This window comes from Stegostoma tigrinum, chromosome 14 (assembly GCF_030684315.1).
Source record: "Stegostoma tigrinum isolate sSteTig4 chromosome 14, sSteTig4.hap1, whole genome shotgun sequence".
NCBI classification, from domain to species: domain Eukaryota; kingdom Metazoa; phylum Chordata; class Chondrichthyes; order Orectolobiformes; family Stegostomatidae; genus Stegostoma; species Stegostoma tigrinum.
Window position 1 is genome coordinate 37465878 of NC_081367.1, and position 16730 is coordinate 37482607.

The 16730-nt window shown below is 37.4% G+C and overlaps 1 protein-coding gene across 1 annotated transcript in view; it reads left to right on the forward strand.

The window, feature by feature from the left end:
• The window catches only part of pde6d (phosphodiesterase 6D, cGMP-specific, rod, delta), a 54984-nt gene extending 38472 nt beyond the window's left edge, over positions 1 to 16512 (forward strand). Inside the window, exons 3-5 of the mRNA XM_048541955.1 lie at positions 2905 to 3030; positions 6729 to 6834; positions 15910 to 16512. Of these exons, the coding sequence (XP_048397912.1) occupies positions 2905 to 3030; positions 6729 to 6834; positions 15910 to 15991 (314 nt within the window). The 3' untranslated portion in view covers positions 15992 to 16512. The remainder of the gene's footprint in view (positions 1 to 2904; positions 3031 to 6728; positions 6835 to 15909) is intronic.
• The last annotated feature ends 218 nt before the right edge of the window (positions 16513 to 16730 follow it).

Below are 16730 nucleotides of genomic sequence, written 5' to 3' on the forward strand. Positions count from 1 at the left end.
AGGCTAAGAGTGAGTCATTGATATGTGACAATTAGATAACAACATGGATCTACATATTTCCTTGTGCAAGAACTTAATATAAACATCTGGAAATGCTGAACCTTCTGGTATAGGTAGCGCTCACTGACATACACATTTTATATATTTATTTGTAGCTGATTAATCAAGAATGAAGTATAAAGGTGAGGGAAGTGCAAATAGGTCGTGAGTTGACAGCAGTGGCTACCCACAACTGAATATGTGCTCCTGAGATGCTGCTTGGGCTGCTGTGTTCATCCAGCTTCACACTTTATTATCTTGGATTCTCTAGCATCTGCAGTTCCCATTATCTCTGATAAATTTGTTTTTTGCTGGGGTAAGCAGTAGGAGCACAAGTTCCACAATAATGCATCGGTCAGGAGGAATTAGGGCAGCAGTAAACGAGCAGGCAATGATGTTAGCAACAGAAGGATATTAATGTTAAGGGAGATTCAGCAATGATAATACTGTTAAATGTTAGGGGGAGATAGCTGGAGTCTGTCTTGTTTAGATGGTCATTGCATAGCATCTGTTGTATGAATGTTATTTGCTATTTAACAGCTGAAGCCTGGACATTGTCAAGATATTGTTTCATGTGGGTACAAGCTACTGAAGTATCTGAGGAGTTGAGAATGGTGGTAAACAGTATGTAATCATCAATGAACATTGCCACTTGTGACATTATGATGGAAGGAAGATCATTGATAAAGCAGCGGAAGATGGTGATCCTACACAGCCTTACTTTTAAGGCAATCACACTCATTCCACCTCAAGGTTGCACTGAGTTCAGTAGCTGAGTGGCCCTGGTGAAACCCAAGCAAAGTGTCAGTGAGTCGATTATTGCTGAACAAGTGGCACCAATAGCACAGTTAATGCCCCAATCCATCACTTTGCTGATGATTGAGAGGTGAGTGATTTGGCAGTAGTTGGCCAGATTGGATTTGTCCTGCTTTTTGTGTACAGGACATACGTAGGCAAATTTCCACACTGCCAGGTAGATGATGTAGCTGTACAGCTTGGCTAGCTAGTTCTGGAGCACGTCTTCAGTACAATTGCTGGGATGTCATCAGGACCTACAGCCTTTACAATAACCAGTGCCTTCAGTCATTTCTTGATGGAATGTGGAGTGAATTGAATTGGCTGAATAATGGCACATATGATGTTGGACCTCAAGAGGAGGCTGAGATGGACCATCCACTCAGTACTTCTGTCTGAATTCTAAATGACACATCATTATACCAAGAGAATGTATCTACATAAGAAACTATTAATAGTGACTGGCTTATTCCTTCATTTGGAATTGTTAGAGCTAGGTTGAAGCACAATTCTAGTGCTTGTAGGCTTTTGACCCCTACTGGATCTCAGTTCCTTCACCCCACAATCCTGATTAATCAGTGTGTCTGATTATGTGTCTTCGTGTGACCCTATTATTATTTCAAAAATGTTAACTGATAGTGAACAACGCCATGGATGATCTTTTGATGATACCAAAAAGTACAGTTCACACAGGAAAGAACAGTGTAAAGTTCATAAATCCTCATACTGCTTTCAGTTTTGCAGTTAGGGTAGTGCACTAAGCCCCAATCAGAAGAGAAAGACTTAAAAAAAAACCTTGTTTCCTGAAAATGATTAGTCCAGATCTCTGGTTTCTAATCCAGCAACAAAGCTAGTGAATTACTGTTCACCACACCTTACTAATGCATTCTGATTTTAGTTGCATTATGTGTCCTTTGTGCGGGGCAGTCTCAAATCAGATGATATATCTACATATCTGGACAAAAGTCCCAAGTCCTGTTTTGAGACTCTTGAAGTTTCTTTTGGATTATAAGAAATAAAAAATGTAAATTATGAATTTAATCAGGTTATTGTGGCACACATTTTTGATCTTAATTTCCTTATCTAAAATAAGCTTTGGACATTGGAGAATTTCAATTATTAAAGAAAGATGGCAATTTTTTTTTCCTCTGAAAAGCATTTTGTGACAGATGTTAAGATGAGATATGCAGCTAGTCTGGTTATGTATCTCACTTAATGGCCTAAATCTTCCAGAATCTAGATTGTTAAACGTTGGATGCAAGTTGGGAGATGTGTGTCAGGATCCTGCAGAAATCCTGATAAACACACAAGTGCTGTAATTCCCTGGAAAAGCAAGCTTCCGATGGGCTGCTCTGTATTGCCCACGTTCCTCCTTGAAAGCCTTCACGACTGAACTTAATCAAATGTTCTGACTAGATGCAGGGCTTCCATGCAAACTTATCCTGGAAGATATTCTAGTAAACAGTTGATCTAATTTAGAGATTAACAGGGGTAACTAGACTGAGAACTGCACCCCTAACCCCACCCCCACCACAAATCATTCCCCCTCAACCCCCGACACGATCCAATCCCATCTTTCTCCAGATGACTCCCAGCGCAACCCAATTATCCAATGTACCACCCAGTCACTAATCCACTGAAAGACTTAGGCCTTTAAACATTTTCCTGAATATAGCAGCTAATGTCATGAAGAATGGCCTTGGCCTTTCTTCATCCGTCTTTTCTTGCACCCAACAATCAACTCTGTGCATGACTGTATTTGACCCTCCAGTACTTCAGCAGGCTTTGGAAGTTTCAGCTGAAAAACATGGAAGAGATGGGTCACAGAAATCATTGCAATCAGTGTCAATGCTCTTAACATTGCTGACCAGAAATATGGGCCTTCTATTTGGTTTCCATTGTAATTTAATTTTTGTGCTTGTTTATTTCCTTGCTTCCTGTCTCCACCAAAAATGATGATTTTGGACTCAACTCTTGGGCCTCATGATAAAATTTATATAACTGGATATTCTGTTGAATAGTTCAAAATGGAAAATCATGGAATATCTCTTTGTTTTGATTTCTCTGCAGCTCGTGTTCCTAAAAAGATCCTAAAATGCAAAGCTGTTTCCCGAGAGTTAAACTTTTCCTCATCCGAACAGATGGAAAAGTTCAGACTAGAGCAAAAGGTTTTCTTCAAAGGACAGTGCTTAGAAGGTGATTATCTTATTTAATTGTATTGTGGTAACATTATATTAGAGGTTCTCATGGTGAGTCACCAGACTCAAAATGTTGATTCTACTTTCTCCCCACAGGTGCTGTCAGATCTACTGAGTTGCTCCAGCAATTTCTGTTTTGGTTTATAGTCTAAGTTGATGTCATTTCATATGTGATATTAGACCAAGTCTTGATTTGTGTAAGCAATTGCAAATTCTATATGACATCTGTGCTGGAGAATGGGTTGAAGCATTGTTTTGAGACATGCTCACTTCCTGAAGATACTTTACTCTGTTGTCCTCAAATGTCAAAGTTTCTTCATCAACGACTCCTATGTGTAGGGTTATATCTTAAGCCTGTAGTGCCCGTCCCCAGCATTCCTTTCTCATTACCACAGGGCCTGCTACGTCTGCTTTGATTGATGACTTGCTGAACCTCTGGTCATTGAGTATATCGAAGTGGGTGGGGTTTGTGTTGAATCTCTCCTATTTACTCATCAAAGGAGCTAATACTGCTGTACTGCTGAAAGGATATAGATTTGATTTTGAAGTTGTCCTTCTAGATGAGCTGCTGAGCAGGCTCAAGAGTCGCACCTACTCTTGACATTGCAGTCTAGTGTATTTGGACTACTTATGATTTTCTGCATGGTCGATTGGTGTAAACCAAACTTGTTAACCCATAGCTGTTTGAAATCTGAGTTCTCCTCGGTAAACTACCAGTTAAGGCTGATGACTCTTACTAACGTGCATTGTTTCCAAACACTTGCCCATCCTGCTTAGAATTATGGGAAGAGGTGTGAAGACAAGTAAAGCTGGGCTGTAGGCGTTGATTAGGAGAGATCGTTTTAGAGCTTCATTGTATAGTACTTCTGTAGATGAAGAGCAACTCAATCCAGTTTGTCATTCTGTTCTTTTCCTGACCCTTTTATTCCAACTCATTCATTAAAACAGAAAGAAAAGGGGATAAAGCCATTTAGCCCATTTAAGCCTGCTCCTTTTGAAAATGTTATAGCTACCCATAACATTGACCCATCGTAATCTTCTAATGTTCTGGGAAAAGTTAAAAGCTGAAGACTTTCTGGCAGAAGTACTTCTGAACGTGTACCCTAAACCTTTCCCTAACCATCTTAGCTGCACTAAATTTTTAAAAAGCTTTTATCTTGATTGTCCTCTGTTCCTTCTCCAGGACCTTTCTCACATTTAAGACATCCATGTATTATATATAAATACTCATAATTTTCCAGACCCAAATGCATGTACTGAACTTATTCAGTCAAAGGAAATCTGTCACACATTAGTACACATCACTAACTTGAGAATATTCCTTTTGGTTCTTTTCAAAATTTTATACTTTCTCCATATATGTGTGTAAGGACATCGATTGATCTGGATCTTCTGATACCCTTTCCCACTTTCCAACATTATAATTGCAGTAACATTCTAATTCTTCAAGCAACCATATTCATGTGCATGAACAAACATTTTGTCACTAGTGTCACTGGCCACCTTGCTTTTCTAAGAATCTCCTCTTTGTAAATCAAGCTAGGCAGCTAATTATTTCTGAAGAATGGAATTGATGTCTGAGAAATTCTTATGGTTTGCATTTCATCTGCAGTTTCAGCATAGGGATTTTAATGCAGCTGGTGACGGTGAAATCCTTTGTCCGTTGAGGCTGGTTGACTCGCTGAGCTAGTTTGTTGTTTTGCAGACATTTCGTTACCATGCTTGGTAACATCTTCAGTGCAGCCTCCAATGAAGCGTTGGTGTGTTTTCCCGCCTGGTTTTTAAACTCTGAGGTCCATTGAGATGAATTGCCTCACTTCTGGTTTACCCTCGTAGTGGAATGTACATGGGGACGAGTTCAATGTGTTTATTAACAACACGCTTCGAGAAGTGCCATACTTTCAGGAATTCTCGTGCTTGTCTCTGGCAGTAGTTTGACGAGCCAACCAACCTCAACACCCACAACCCGAGCTACAGATCTACTCCAAAACTTTAGTGATCCTTTGTCCCTTTTCTGGAAGGCACCTCTTGTTTTAGCATTTCCAAGTAAACCCACAGATTTAAAGGGTGCCGCTTGTAAATTCACTAGTTTCAGTCTATCCCATTCATTATCATATTCCAGAAAGAATTAATTTTTACGACCTTTTGCAATTGCATTTCAAGTTTATTGTTGAGGCAGAAATATTAAGCAACCAAAGGTGGTTCCGTTGTAATATTGTCATATCCTCCCAAGGAATAGTTTATGATAGTTTATAAATATGTAGGAACATCTTCAAGCATTAGTCATCTTCTGTACATACTTCATCAGATACAACAAATGAAAGGCCATGAAAAGGGTTAATGTTTCAGGTTCATCTGTAGACAGATGCTGCCTCACCTGCTTGTTTGCAGTATTTCTTTCATTTCAGAAGTCCAGCATTTGTCATACTATGATTTTTGTGCATCTGGGAGCATTTCTGCTTCATAAAATATTTTATGGGAGTTATATCCTCAGTAAACTGTAAAAATCCTTATTAGGTGACATATCTAAAATTCTGAAAAGCATTTAAGAAATCCCCAATTTATCTAGTAAATAAATAAATCAGAAAACAGCTACTTAAGCATACTGTGACTGAGGATTAGAGATAAAATCTGGGAATAGTTAAGTTGGCTTCAAGGTAGACCAGAGCTTTAGGGGTGTGATGGTTTAGAAATTTACTGGGGGAAGCATCTAAATAAATAGTATTCGATTTTCTACTATTTCTAAATTATACTTTGCAAGTAGGTGTAAAATTGGGCAACACACACCTTTCATGATTAGTGCAAATTAAATTTTAACAGATTCAGTGGTATTTGACTTCAATTTAACTTTGATTAATCATTCTCTGTCATTGTAGGGTAGATGTTAACATTACAAACAGAATGCCAAAACATAAAGCTAAAATAGTACTATACAAGTTGGAGTGTGTCATTGTACAAACTGCACAGTGTTACTCAAACTGCATTTTGAATGCTTTGGTAATTGCACCCAAGGGAAATACAACCTTTGAAATGGTATATGTAAAAGAAAACACAGAGGTGCAAACTATGCAGGCCGCTTAGCTTGCTGAAAGAGAAAAGTAGATAGGAAAATTGGATAAGTTTTATGAAAAGTCTAGGGGTCAGCTTTATTGCCACTATTTCCCTGATGACTCATTACTGCAGTGAGTGACTAGTTGAGGCTACACTTAACGACCGGTACTGTACCATTTCGATGCTTGATTGTTTGAAACAGTATGCAGTCTTCCATTTGATAAGTCAAGAACAGGGAAAAAGTGTCCATTAAGAATTTCATAGCAGGACCATATAAGCGTCACAAGCTGTGCCTCAGATCCTATATGATTCATGAAAATTTGCAGAAGACATCTATTTAAAGTTAAATAATTGCAAATATTTCATCAGAAATGATACTTGTAGGTAACTCGCCTTTTAAGGACTCCTTGTACTACATCTATATATACAATGTTGTAAGGCTGCTGTGGATTTTTAAGCTGCACACAGGAATCAGTAGGTTTGCTGTAATGTCTGCTTCATAGTTAGTAATGCATTTTACTGTTTTATTAAAAACCAATTTACAGAGTTAATCAGTCCTTGGCAAATGGCATTCATTAGACTATTATCAGTAGCATGACTCTTGATTTGGTTAATCTTTATGAAAACTTACTTTTTATTTTCCAGAATGGTTTTTTGAATTTGGCTTTGTCATTCCTAATTCCACAAACACTTGGCAATCATTAATAGAAGCAGCACCAGAATCACAGATGATGCCAGCTAATGTGTTAACGTAAGTGACCTGTGATTTGATATCTTTCATTAGTGTATCACTACATTTGTGTTTTTAAAAAAAAATTGGTGATTTTGAAAAATAAAGTAGATTACCAATGCTAAAACATACCTGCAGCTTACTACCATATCATTGTTTTCTCTTTTTAGTTATTTTTTCTTATGTTACCGTTTTCTTTACCAAATTCTTTAATTATACCTCTATCCTTTTCACTTGCCACATGTGAACTAAGGGAATACTTCCAAAGAAAATTTATGTTAGATTGATGCCATTCTGAAAGCACATTGTATAAACCTGCTTTGTGATTTAGATTTTTTCATGCTTCTGTGGCAACTATAACCTGTCTTTTCTGCTGAGTTCTTTAGCTGCTGTCCATGGAATAATACAGCAGAGAAGACGGCTGTTTGTCTTTTTTGACTGTGTTGACTCTGTAGAGATCTGTTTAGTAATACCCACTCCCTGCAGTTTTTTCCAGTTCAGGCATTTACCCTTTTTTTCTTTCTCAACGTATTAAAATTAGCCCCACTTTCATTTGAGCACTTCATGTTTAGTTTTATCATGTCTTTTTCCATAACTGTATTTATATAATACCATTAACATAATAAAATGGCCAAGGCATTTCAGTTAGTGTAGTTGAAGTAAGTTTTAGGAAGCATCTTAAAGAAGGAAAGAGAAGTAGAGAGCATTTAGAGCAAATTCCAGAACTGAGGGTGTAGATGAAGGCATAGTGACCAATTAGTGGCATAATTAAAATCGGAGATGCTCCAATTGTTAGAATTAATTCAGTGCAGATACTTGAGACCAGTGAGGCTAAAGGGGAATACAGAGACGTGGAGTGAATTTGAGATTTGAAAACCGAGATGTACGTTTTATAATTGAGGTGTTCCTCACCCACAGTCAGTGTAGGTTAGTGAACACAGGGCTGACAGGTGAACAGAATTTTGTGCAGGTAAACTTCAGCTGAAAAGGTTTGGATGACATCAAGTTTACAGAGTCTAGAATGTGAGAGACCAGCCAAGGCTGTATTGGAATTATCAAGTCTATAGGTTATAAAAGCGTGAATGAGGGCTTTGCCAGCAGTTGAGCTGAGAATGGAGCTTGTTGGAGTGGTGGAAATAGGCACCCTGGAATAGGTCAGCGTAGGTTAGCAAGGTCAAGTATTATGGATATGAACACAAATTAGGAGCAGACCATCGGCCATCTGGCCACTTGAGTCTGTTTTTTCATGTACGTCCTGGCTGACATTCATATTCTGAAATTCACATTCCCATCTACCTCTGAAAACCTCTGATCCCTTTGCCTAACAAGAATATATCTGATTTCAAAATATACTTGTTTAAAATTATTAAGTCTCCCTACCTCCACTACCTTTTTCAGGAACAGGCTTTCAAACTCACAGAAACTTCTGAGTTACAAAAAAATCTCTTTCCTAAAAGGGTGACCATAATTTTTAAACTTGCTTTCTAGTTCTGGACTCATCTATGGAGCAAATACCCTTTCTACATTCGCCTTGTTAAGACCGTTCAGGATCTTGTATACCTCAATTGAGTCACCACATACCTTTCTAAGCTCCAAGGAAAACACGCCTAGTCTTTTAAACTTTGCCCATAAGACAACCTACACATTCCAAGTTTGAAACTAGTAAACAGCCTCCGATGCGTTTACAACTTTACTTCAAATAAGGAGACAAAACTGCACACAGTATTCAAGATGTGGTCTCACCAGTGCTGTACACAACTGAAGCATAAAATCCTTATTTTCATGTTTAATTCCTCTCATGATCAAAATTGGTATTCCGCTAGCCACCTTAAATACTTGGTGTGTCTGCATGCTAACATTTCCTTTACTTAAGCTGCCAGATTTTTTTTTCCAACTCATTCAACCCGTTAAATTTGTCTGTATCCTCCTTATATTCTTTCACAACGTTCTTTCCGCCTTATCTTTATTTTAAGAGTTGGCTACCATGCCTTCACGCCCTTCATCTATGCCATTTTATAAAGTGTAAAGAACTAAGGCACTAGTATAGAGTTCTGCAGGACTCCACTTATTACATCCTACCAATCATTAATAAAATCCATTTATATACACTATCTGTTTTGTGCCAGCCATTCAGCCAATCATCAATCCATGCTATTATTTTACCCCATACACCATGATCTCCTGCTTTGTTCAATAACCTTTTACATGGAACCTTGTCACTTGCCTTCTGGAAATTCAAGTACAGTACATTCATATTATTCTTTCAGAGAATTCCAGTAAATTGGTTAGACATCATTTTCCTTTCGCACATCCATGTTGACTCTTCTCAATTTACTTTACCCCTCCCCAAAATTTTCCTAAGCGCTATGCTATCACCTCCTTTCTAATTGTTTCTAAGACCTGCCTGACGACAGTCATCAAGCAAACTGACCTATAGTTTTTTTTATTTTTTGTCCCCAACCTGTCTTAAATAGAGGAGCTGTAATAGCTAATTTCCTGTCAGATGGAATCTTTCCAGAATCCAGTGAATTTTGGAAAATTAACAGTAGCACATTATCCATCTCCATTAGCCACCTCTTTTAAGGTAATAGAATGAAGTCCATTGGGACTTGGCGATTTGGCAGCCTACAGCTTCATCAGTTTGCTCAGTACCACTTGTTAGGTGATTGTAACTTGTCAAGTTTTCTCTCGAGTTTAGAAGAATAAGAGGAGTTCTAATTGACGTATTTATGATACTAAATGGGATTGACAGAGCAAATGTAGAAAGGACATTTCCTCATGTGGGGCAAGCTAGAACAAGAGGTCATATTTTTAGGACAAGGGATAGCAGGAGAAATTGCTTCTGAAAGGGTCTTGAATCTGGGAAATTCATTACCCCAGAGTGCTATGGATGTTGGGACATTGTCTCCTACTTGAATTCATTTAGAGTTCTAAAACAGTAAGAACTGCAGATGCTGTAAATCACAAACAAAATCAGAAATTGCTGGAAAAGCTCAGCATGTCTGGCAGCATCTGTGGAGAGAAATCAGAGTGAACGTTTTGAGTTGAGTGACCCTTCCTCAGAACAGATAAGATTTTTAATTAGTGAAAGGTTGATGGGTTATGGGAATGGGCAGGAAAGTGGAGTTGAGGCAGAGATGACATCAATTATGCTCATATCAAATGGCAGAGCAGGCTGAAGGAGGTAAATTGCTGAATCCTGCTTCCAGTTTTTAATGTTTGTATCTCCATCTCCATTTCCACTCCTGATATATGGCTATTACTGGGATGCTTCCATATTCTCTATAGTGAAGTCAGGAGCAAAGTATTTGTTCATTTCGTCTGTCATTTCCTTATTCTGTACTGCTAGCTCCCCTTTCTCACTCCTAAGAAGACCAATACCCACTTTAAATCATTAAATCCTACAGTGCAGATAGAGGCCATTTAGTCCACCGAGTCCGGACTAACTTTCCAAAGATTATTCCACCTAGACCTACTCCCTGTCCCTGTCACCTCGTATTTTCCATGGCTAATTCACCCAGCCTGCACATCTTTGGACTGTGGGAGGAGGAACCTAGAGCACCTAGTGGAAACGCATGCAAACTCCACGCAGAAAAACATCCATGGCTGGTTTTGAACCTGGGACCCTGGTACAGTGAGGCAACAGCGCTAACTACCGTGCCACCATGCTGACCATTGCCTTCTACTTTTTAAATAGCTGCAATCGATTTTTACATTCATAACCAGTTTTTCCTCCTGATCAATCTTTTAGAGGAGGAGGTTTAAATTAGTCATTAGAACTCAAAAGGGTCATTGGACCCGAAACATTAGCTCTACTTTCTCTCCACAGGTGCTGCCTGACCTGTTGAGTTTTTCTATCAATTTCTGATTTCCAGCATTAGCAGTTTTTTAAAAATATATAAATTAGTCACTCTTTGCTGCGCTTTATAATCTGTCCAGTCATCTGACCTGCCACTTATCTTTGCAGTTATATGATTTTTCTTTAGATTTGATGATTTCATTAATTTTTTTAGCTTTAGGTTTTTCTTTGTAAGAATATACTTATTCTGAGTGTTCTAAAATATACTCTTAAATGTTTGCCACTGTTTTCTCTATTTATATGTCCCCTAGCATATTGTCCCAGTTCACTTCAGCGAACACAGCTTTCACCTGCACAACTGCCCTTATTTAGATTTAAAATGCTCGTCTTAGACTCATTCATCTATCTTTCAAGCTTATTGTAGTTGCTGCTGCTTAGGAGGTGCCTTTACTGCATTGTCAATGTCTTATGTGAAAGGATTATTTAACCTATTTTTCTAATCAACCAGTTCAGAGATGTTATTACGCACCTCCAGGAATGGAGTATTTAATGTCAAATTGAAACATGGTCTCTGCTTTGCTTTAGAACCAAAGTTACAAATCTAATATTGTAATCAATTACAGTTATATGCTGCTCCTATATGTACATGTATTTTCTGAAATATAAATGAATAGTGAAAATATTAATATTGTATTTCTGGTTGATCATCATTATCTGTGTTTCTGATTTGCAGGTAGGTATATATTTCATATTGGTGGCCGTTTTGTGTTACTTGGAACAAAATGTTATGGAATAATGCAGAAACAATACATTTTAAGGTGATTTTTGTTGCCGTAAGGGCAGAATTGCCATTTTGTTCTGTACATTTTTCTACCAGTCTACATAGCAACATTAGGGATTTTGTTCCACCTCTACCATATAGATGTTTACATTCTACACCTGGATAATCCATATTTTAAAAAAACAATGATGTGGCAAGTTTCTCTCCTGTAAATGAAAATGGCAAGATTTGTACCTAAACAAGTAAATGGACGTTAGTCTTCTTTTAAAGACAAATCCCAACTTTTTTGTTGGTAACTTTTAAGGAATTTTTATTTCCATTCTATAAATTGGTAACATTCTTTTAATGTGTATCTTCAGGAAGTATGTCCTGTCATCGTCCTTCGTAGCTGTCGTATTATAAAGCATCTTTATTTCTACTTCCATCTCAGGTTTATCACAGGTCCTACTTTTGCTTTCCCTTAACCTCCCAAATAACTGGGTGGTTAAATAAAAACAAAATGCTGGATATACCAGCAGGTCTGGCAATATCTGAAGACAGAGACTGAACAACATCACCTCATCTTTGGATTTGCTATTTAACTGCCTTCCAAACTCAGTGGATGGAATTTAATGGCCCACCTGTTTGGTAAGTTTGGTGGCAGGAGCTATTCAGGTGGGCAGGAGGATAGTGGTTAGGAACTCCACTGCCTTTCTATCACTTTGTGCACAGGGACACACGTATCCAAAGCAGCTAAATATGATTTATCTTAGGTTCTAACTTGGTTTGTTAGCACTCACTCTCCTTGCGCTTATTTGGAGGCTGGTAGCTTCTTGAGTTTCATTGCTTCTTAGTGCATAGGTAGAAGTGGCACCTTGTGACAATTCAGAGGATTGAACAGTCAAAGGAATGAGCGTGTTGACATGTGGCACTGTGTTACATTAAAGATTATGTCAGCAGCTCATGTGGCAAATACACTGTATTTGCTTCAACTAAATGAAGTTATTTAATGTTGTGTAATTCTGCCAAAAATTTTTTTTTCTTCCAACACCCAGTTTGGTTGGAATAGCCTAGTTTGTGGACAACATGTGTGACCTGTATTAACCTGATGATCTGTTTAGAAATGCAGAAGATTCTTCTCTCTCACCTGTTGTCTTGGGTCCTCTTGTAACAACTGAGATTTCTAAAACCCAGGCTTGCCACTGCAAAAATTAAGATTAGAAAATAATCTTCAAGGAAAAAGAAAATTTGCCAAAGAGTCCGAAATTTTTGGCTGTGTCCAACCAAATGGTTTTTCACTGCAGTTCACTGGAAAGCAGTTATAGCACTCAAAAATCTAAACCCAGATTAAATTTGTTATCTTCTGTGCTAGTTTAAAAATACATTGTGGTGGAAGCTGACTCTGTCACAAATCTGATACACCTACAGATTGAATTAACTGTTACAAGTTTCCATTAATTTGCAAAATTCACGGAGACTTTATGAATAAATTTGAGGTATTGCATTTTGTTAAGACAAACCAGTGCAGGACTTACACACTTAATGGTAGGGCCATGGGGAGTGCTGTCAAACAGAGACCTGGGGGTGCAGGTTCCTTGAAAATGGTGTCACAGGTAGACAGGTTGGTGAAGAAGGCATTTGGCATGCTTGCCTTCATTGGTCAGAGCATTGAGTACAGCAGTTAGTGTGCCCCGTTATGGCAGTACAAGACATTAGGAAGGTCGCATTTGGAGTACCGTGATCAATTTTGGTTTCCCTGCCCTAAGGAAGATGTTATTAAGCTGGGAAGGGTGCAAAAAAGATTAACAAGGATGTTACCAAGACTGGAAGGTTTGAGTTATAAGGAGAGGCTGAGACTTCTTTCCCCTGGAGTGTAGGAGGTTGAGGAGTGACCTTATAGAGGTTTATGCAGTCATGAGGGACATAGATGAGATGAATAGCCAAGGTCTTTGCCCCAGGGTAGGGAAGTCCAAAACTAGAGGGCATTGGTTTAAAGTGAGAGGGGAAAGATTTACAAGGAACCTGGGACTAACTTTTCACACAGAGGGTGGTGCGTGTGTGGAATGAGCTGCTGGAGGAAATGGTAGGGCTGGGTACATGAATAGGAAAGTTTTGAGGGATCTGGGCTAAGCACAGACAAATGGGACGAGTTTGGTTTAGAAAACCTGGTCAGCGTGGACGTGTTGGGCTGAAGGGACTGTTCCCATGCTGTATGACTCTGTGCATCCTTTTGTTGTCTACTTACAGTTGAACAAAACTTCATCAGAAATGAAATCTCCTCTTCCAAAATTGACTTTCTCTTACTTTAATGTATCCACCCAAGCTGAATTCATTTAATTCTTTTGTATTTTGCTTGAGGATTAGGAGAGGTTTCCTGTATCCCTTTCCTTACCTAAAGAGTTGAATGATTGCTTTGAATCTTAAGCAGTTATAGTGGCTGTAGTTTCTGCAGAGAAATGGACCCATGACTAATGTTAAGCCAGAGAACTCAGTGGAAGTCCTAGAATCGTATGCACTAAAAACACACACTGATCAATCTTGATAAATACACAGCTGTAATAATTGAATATTAAATCAGCATTCTTCTCTGAAGAAAATACTAATTTGTATCTTCATTTACTAGCTTATCATCTACGTATGTGAAATGTTTCATTTTGAGTAAAAAAAAAAGCTACAGTATGCCTTGTCTGGGTAAGATTTTGGTGTGACTCTTAGATCCCAGTTTTTACAGATGCTTTGGTGGAGTCAGTGACTGTTCTAATACATCCTTCAATCATGCATTGTTGAATCATCTCAGTGAGGCTATTGTGGCTAGAATCCTCAGACAAACAAATCATAAAATTGGTACTGTGGGTTGCATACTTCTTTCGAGAGTATGTCGTAACTCTACAATAGCTGTAGATACAATCATCATCTGTTGACAAATATTCTATTTCTAATAACACCTGCTTCACATTGTAATTTAAATTTAAAATTGAAGAACTAACTCACTAATGATACAATTATACCAGTTGAGAATACCTTCCAAGTGGCTCAGGCAAAGTTGTAGGTTTGTGTTGTCACGATTATATTTAAAGGGTTTTCATTCCTGACCCACCTCTAATTCGACCTTCAGACTTAAATCCGATGGTTTGATTATCTGGTATTTACTAATGTTGTCATTGATTACAGTGTTATTTCTGTCACGTTTCTCTTTCACCATTCCTCCCTTTGCAAAAGCAGTTCTATCAAAATGTGAGATGTTAATTGCTACCAGTGTGTCCTGCCTAAGAATATCATAAAGGCTATAGCTTTGGATAACTTATCCAATCTTTGAAGAATCAAAGAATCATCCTATCTGAAATTACGATCAAGATTTTGGGCAGAGTTATCCGAATAATAATATAATATCTTCAAATTGGATCAGAGTCAGGTCGTGTTGCTTCTGCCTTCAGTTGATGAGCAGTAGCTGTCTCACTGCTATTCATATATTGATGAATTAGTGGAGAAACACTCTCAGAGATAGGTCATCTTCTGGTTACATAGCTGTAAAATGATTAAGTGGAACACCGACAATTAAAGGTACTAACCAGATTTGTACCCATCACTTTTGTTTCTCGTTGATTAATCCTATTCTGAGCAGACCATATGATTATTGCAATGCTCATTACATTTGTGAAGAGGAAAGCAGAGGACAAAGAAACTAGGTTAGCAGTGGAATTACATTAAACATCTGTTGCTATTGTACAATTTGACATTGAAGACAATCCTATCAGAAATTTGATTAATATTAACAGTACAAAAAAAAACCTTGTATCTTACTCGGATTGAAGCCTGTTGAATATATCTGGAAATTTGTGAAGTATTGAGATTCTATGATTTATTTTTAGCTTTTCCAAACTAATGCTTCTCTGTATTGGAGCTGATTGTTGATCAGTTTCTGTGTTCTCACTTTAAGTATATTGCTGCTTAATCTGAAGCATTTAACTTTGAGTGAATGTTACATTAATGAAAATCTGTGCCTTAGGATGTGCATGTCATTTCAGTACTATGTGAAGTGTTCTGTTTCTGAACATCAATAAGGTATCCTTCAAAATTTCTTAAGAGATATTAGAAAATGATGTTTTTTAGTCTGTTGAACAATAATAAATTATACACCATTTGATGCATTTTCATGTTTTTTCGAAATCAGGATTGTCATGGATTAATTGTCAGCATTTCGTTCAGCTAGTTCTGTAACTAAAGCTGAATCAACGTTCATTCTGTAGTACTTAGTGTTTATGCTATAGTTAGTTATGAATAAAGAAAATTAAAGCTGTTTGTGAAAGATTGCATTGAGATGTTAACAATATATTGAATTCAAGTATTTTAATAAATGCTACCAATTAGACTTTTAAGGTGGAAAGAGAGCAATATATATGTGCGTATAAAATGCCCTATTAGATTCAGCTGTTAGATTTAGTTCTTTGGTTTAACCTCATTATTTATGAAGGTTTTAACAAGTGTAATTTGTAAATATTATAATTCTAATTAAGTTCACTTTATTCCTTATCAACAGCGGTAATGTAGTCATTGAAACCAAATTCTATGACGATGATCTTCTTGTAAGTACTTCCAAAGTCAGACTTTTCTACGTCTGAAGTGAATTCTCTACTGTTTGGTATGAAATGTCTTGCTGGTGACAGACGGATGAGACATTTTTCAGCGTCATGTGACCAATGGACCAGCTGTAACTGGATAGCAACCGGCAAATTAAGTTCTTCAGAATTGAATTAGAAGATTGGAATAAGCAAGACTCCAAGTACAAAAGAACAGAACTTTTGTAACAGAAATATGGGCAGTAACACTTAAATACTGTACTTTCTTGAGACCAATGTTGTACATTATTTTAAATGCTTTTTGTTTTGCTTTGAATCTGTACACATTGTTTTCCTTCCTTAATTTGTACCATGCATAGTTTCACTTCAAGTTACTTTAGAATTTTGTCTATGTTGATTATTTAGTTCTTTTTTATTGACTGCTGTAATTTGTGACACAATTCTCAGTTGTAACAAAGTGTAAAATACTCCTAGTATGTTACATAAGTTTCTAATCCATAATTAAGTAATTAAGCAAGATTGCAGTCTTAAATAAAAGCTGTTGCTTCTGTATTTTAAAGTCACACTTGGTTAATTTGTACTGTACATAATTGTGCAGTATCGTTTTATAGCATGTTTTGGCTGGAATTTTTTTTAAGATCCAGTATTAAATGAGTTAGCCTTAAGTAATTATTCTAAGTAATGAATCTCATTTGAAAAAAAAACTATAGGATTGTAAACAGCACAATTTTTTCTATGCAGTTGGAGAGACAATGCAAAATATGTTCAGTATGTCAGTGAA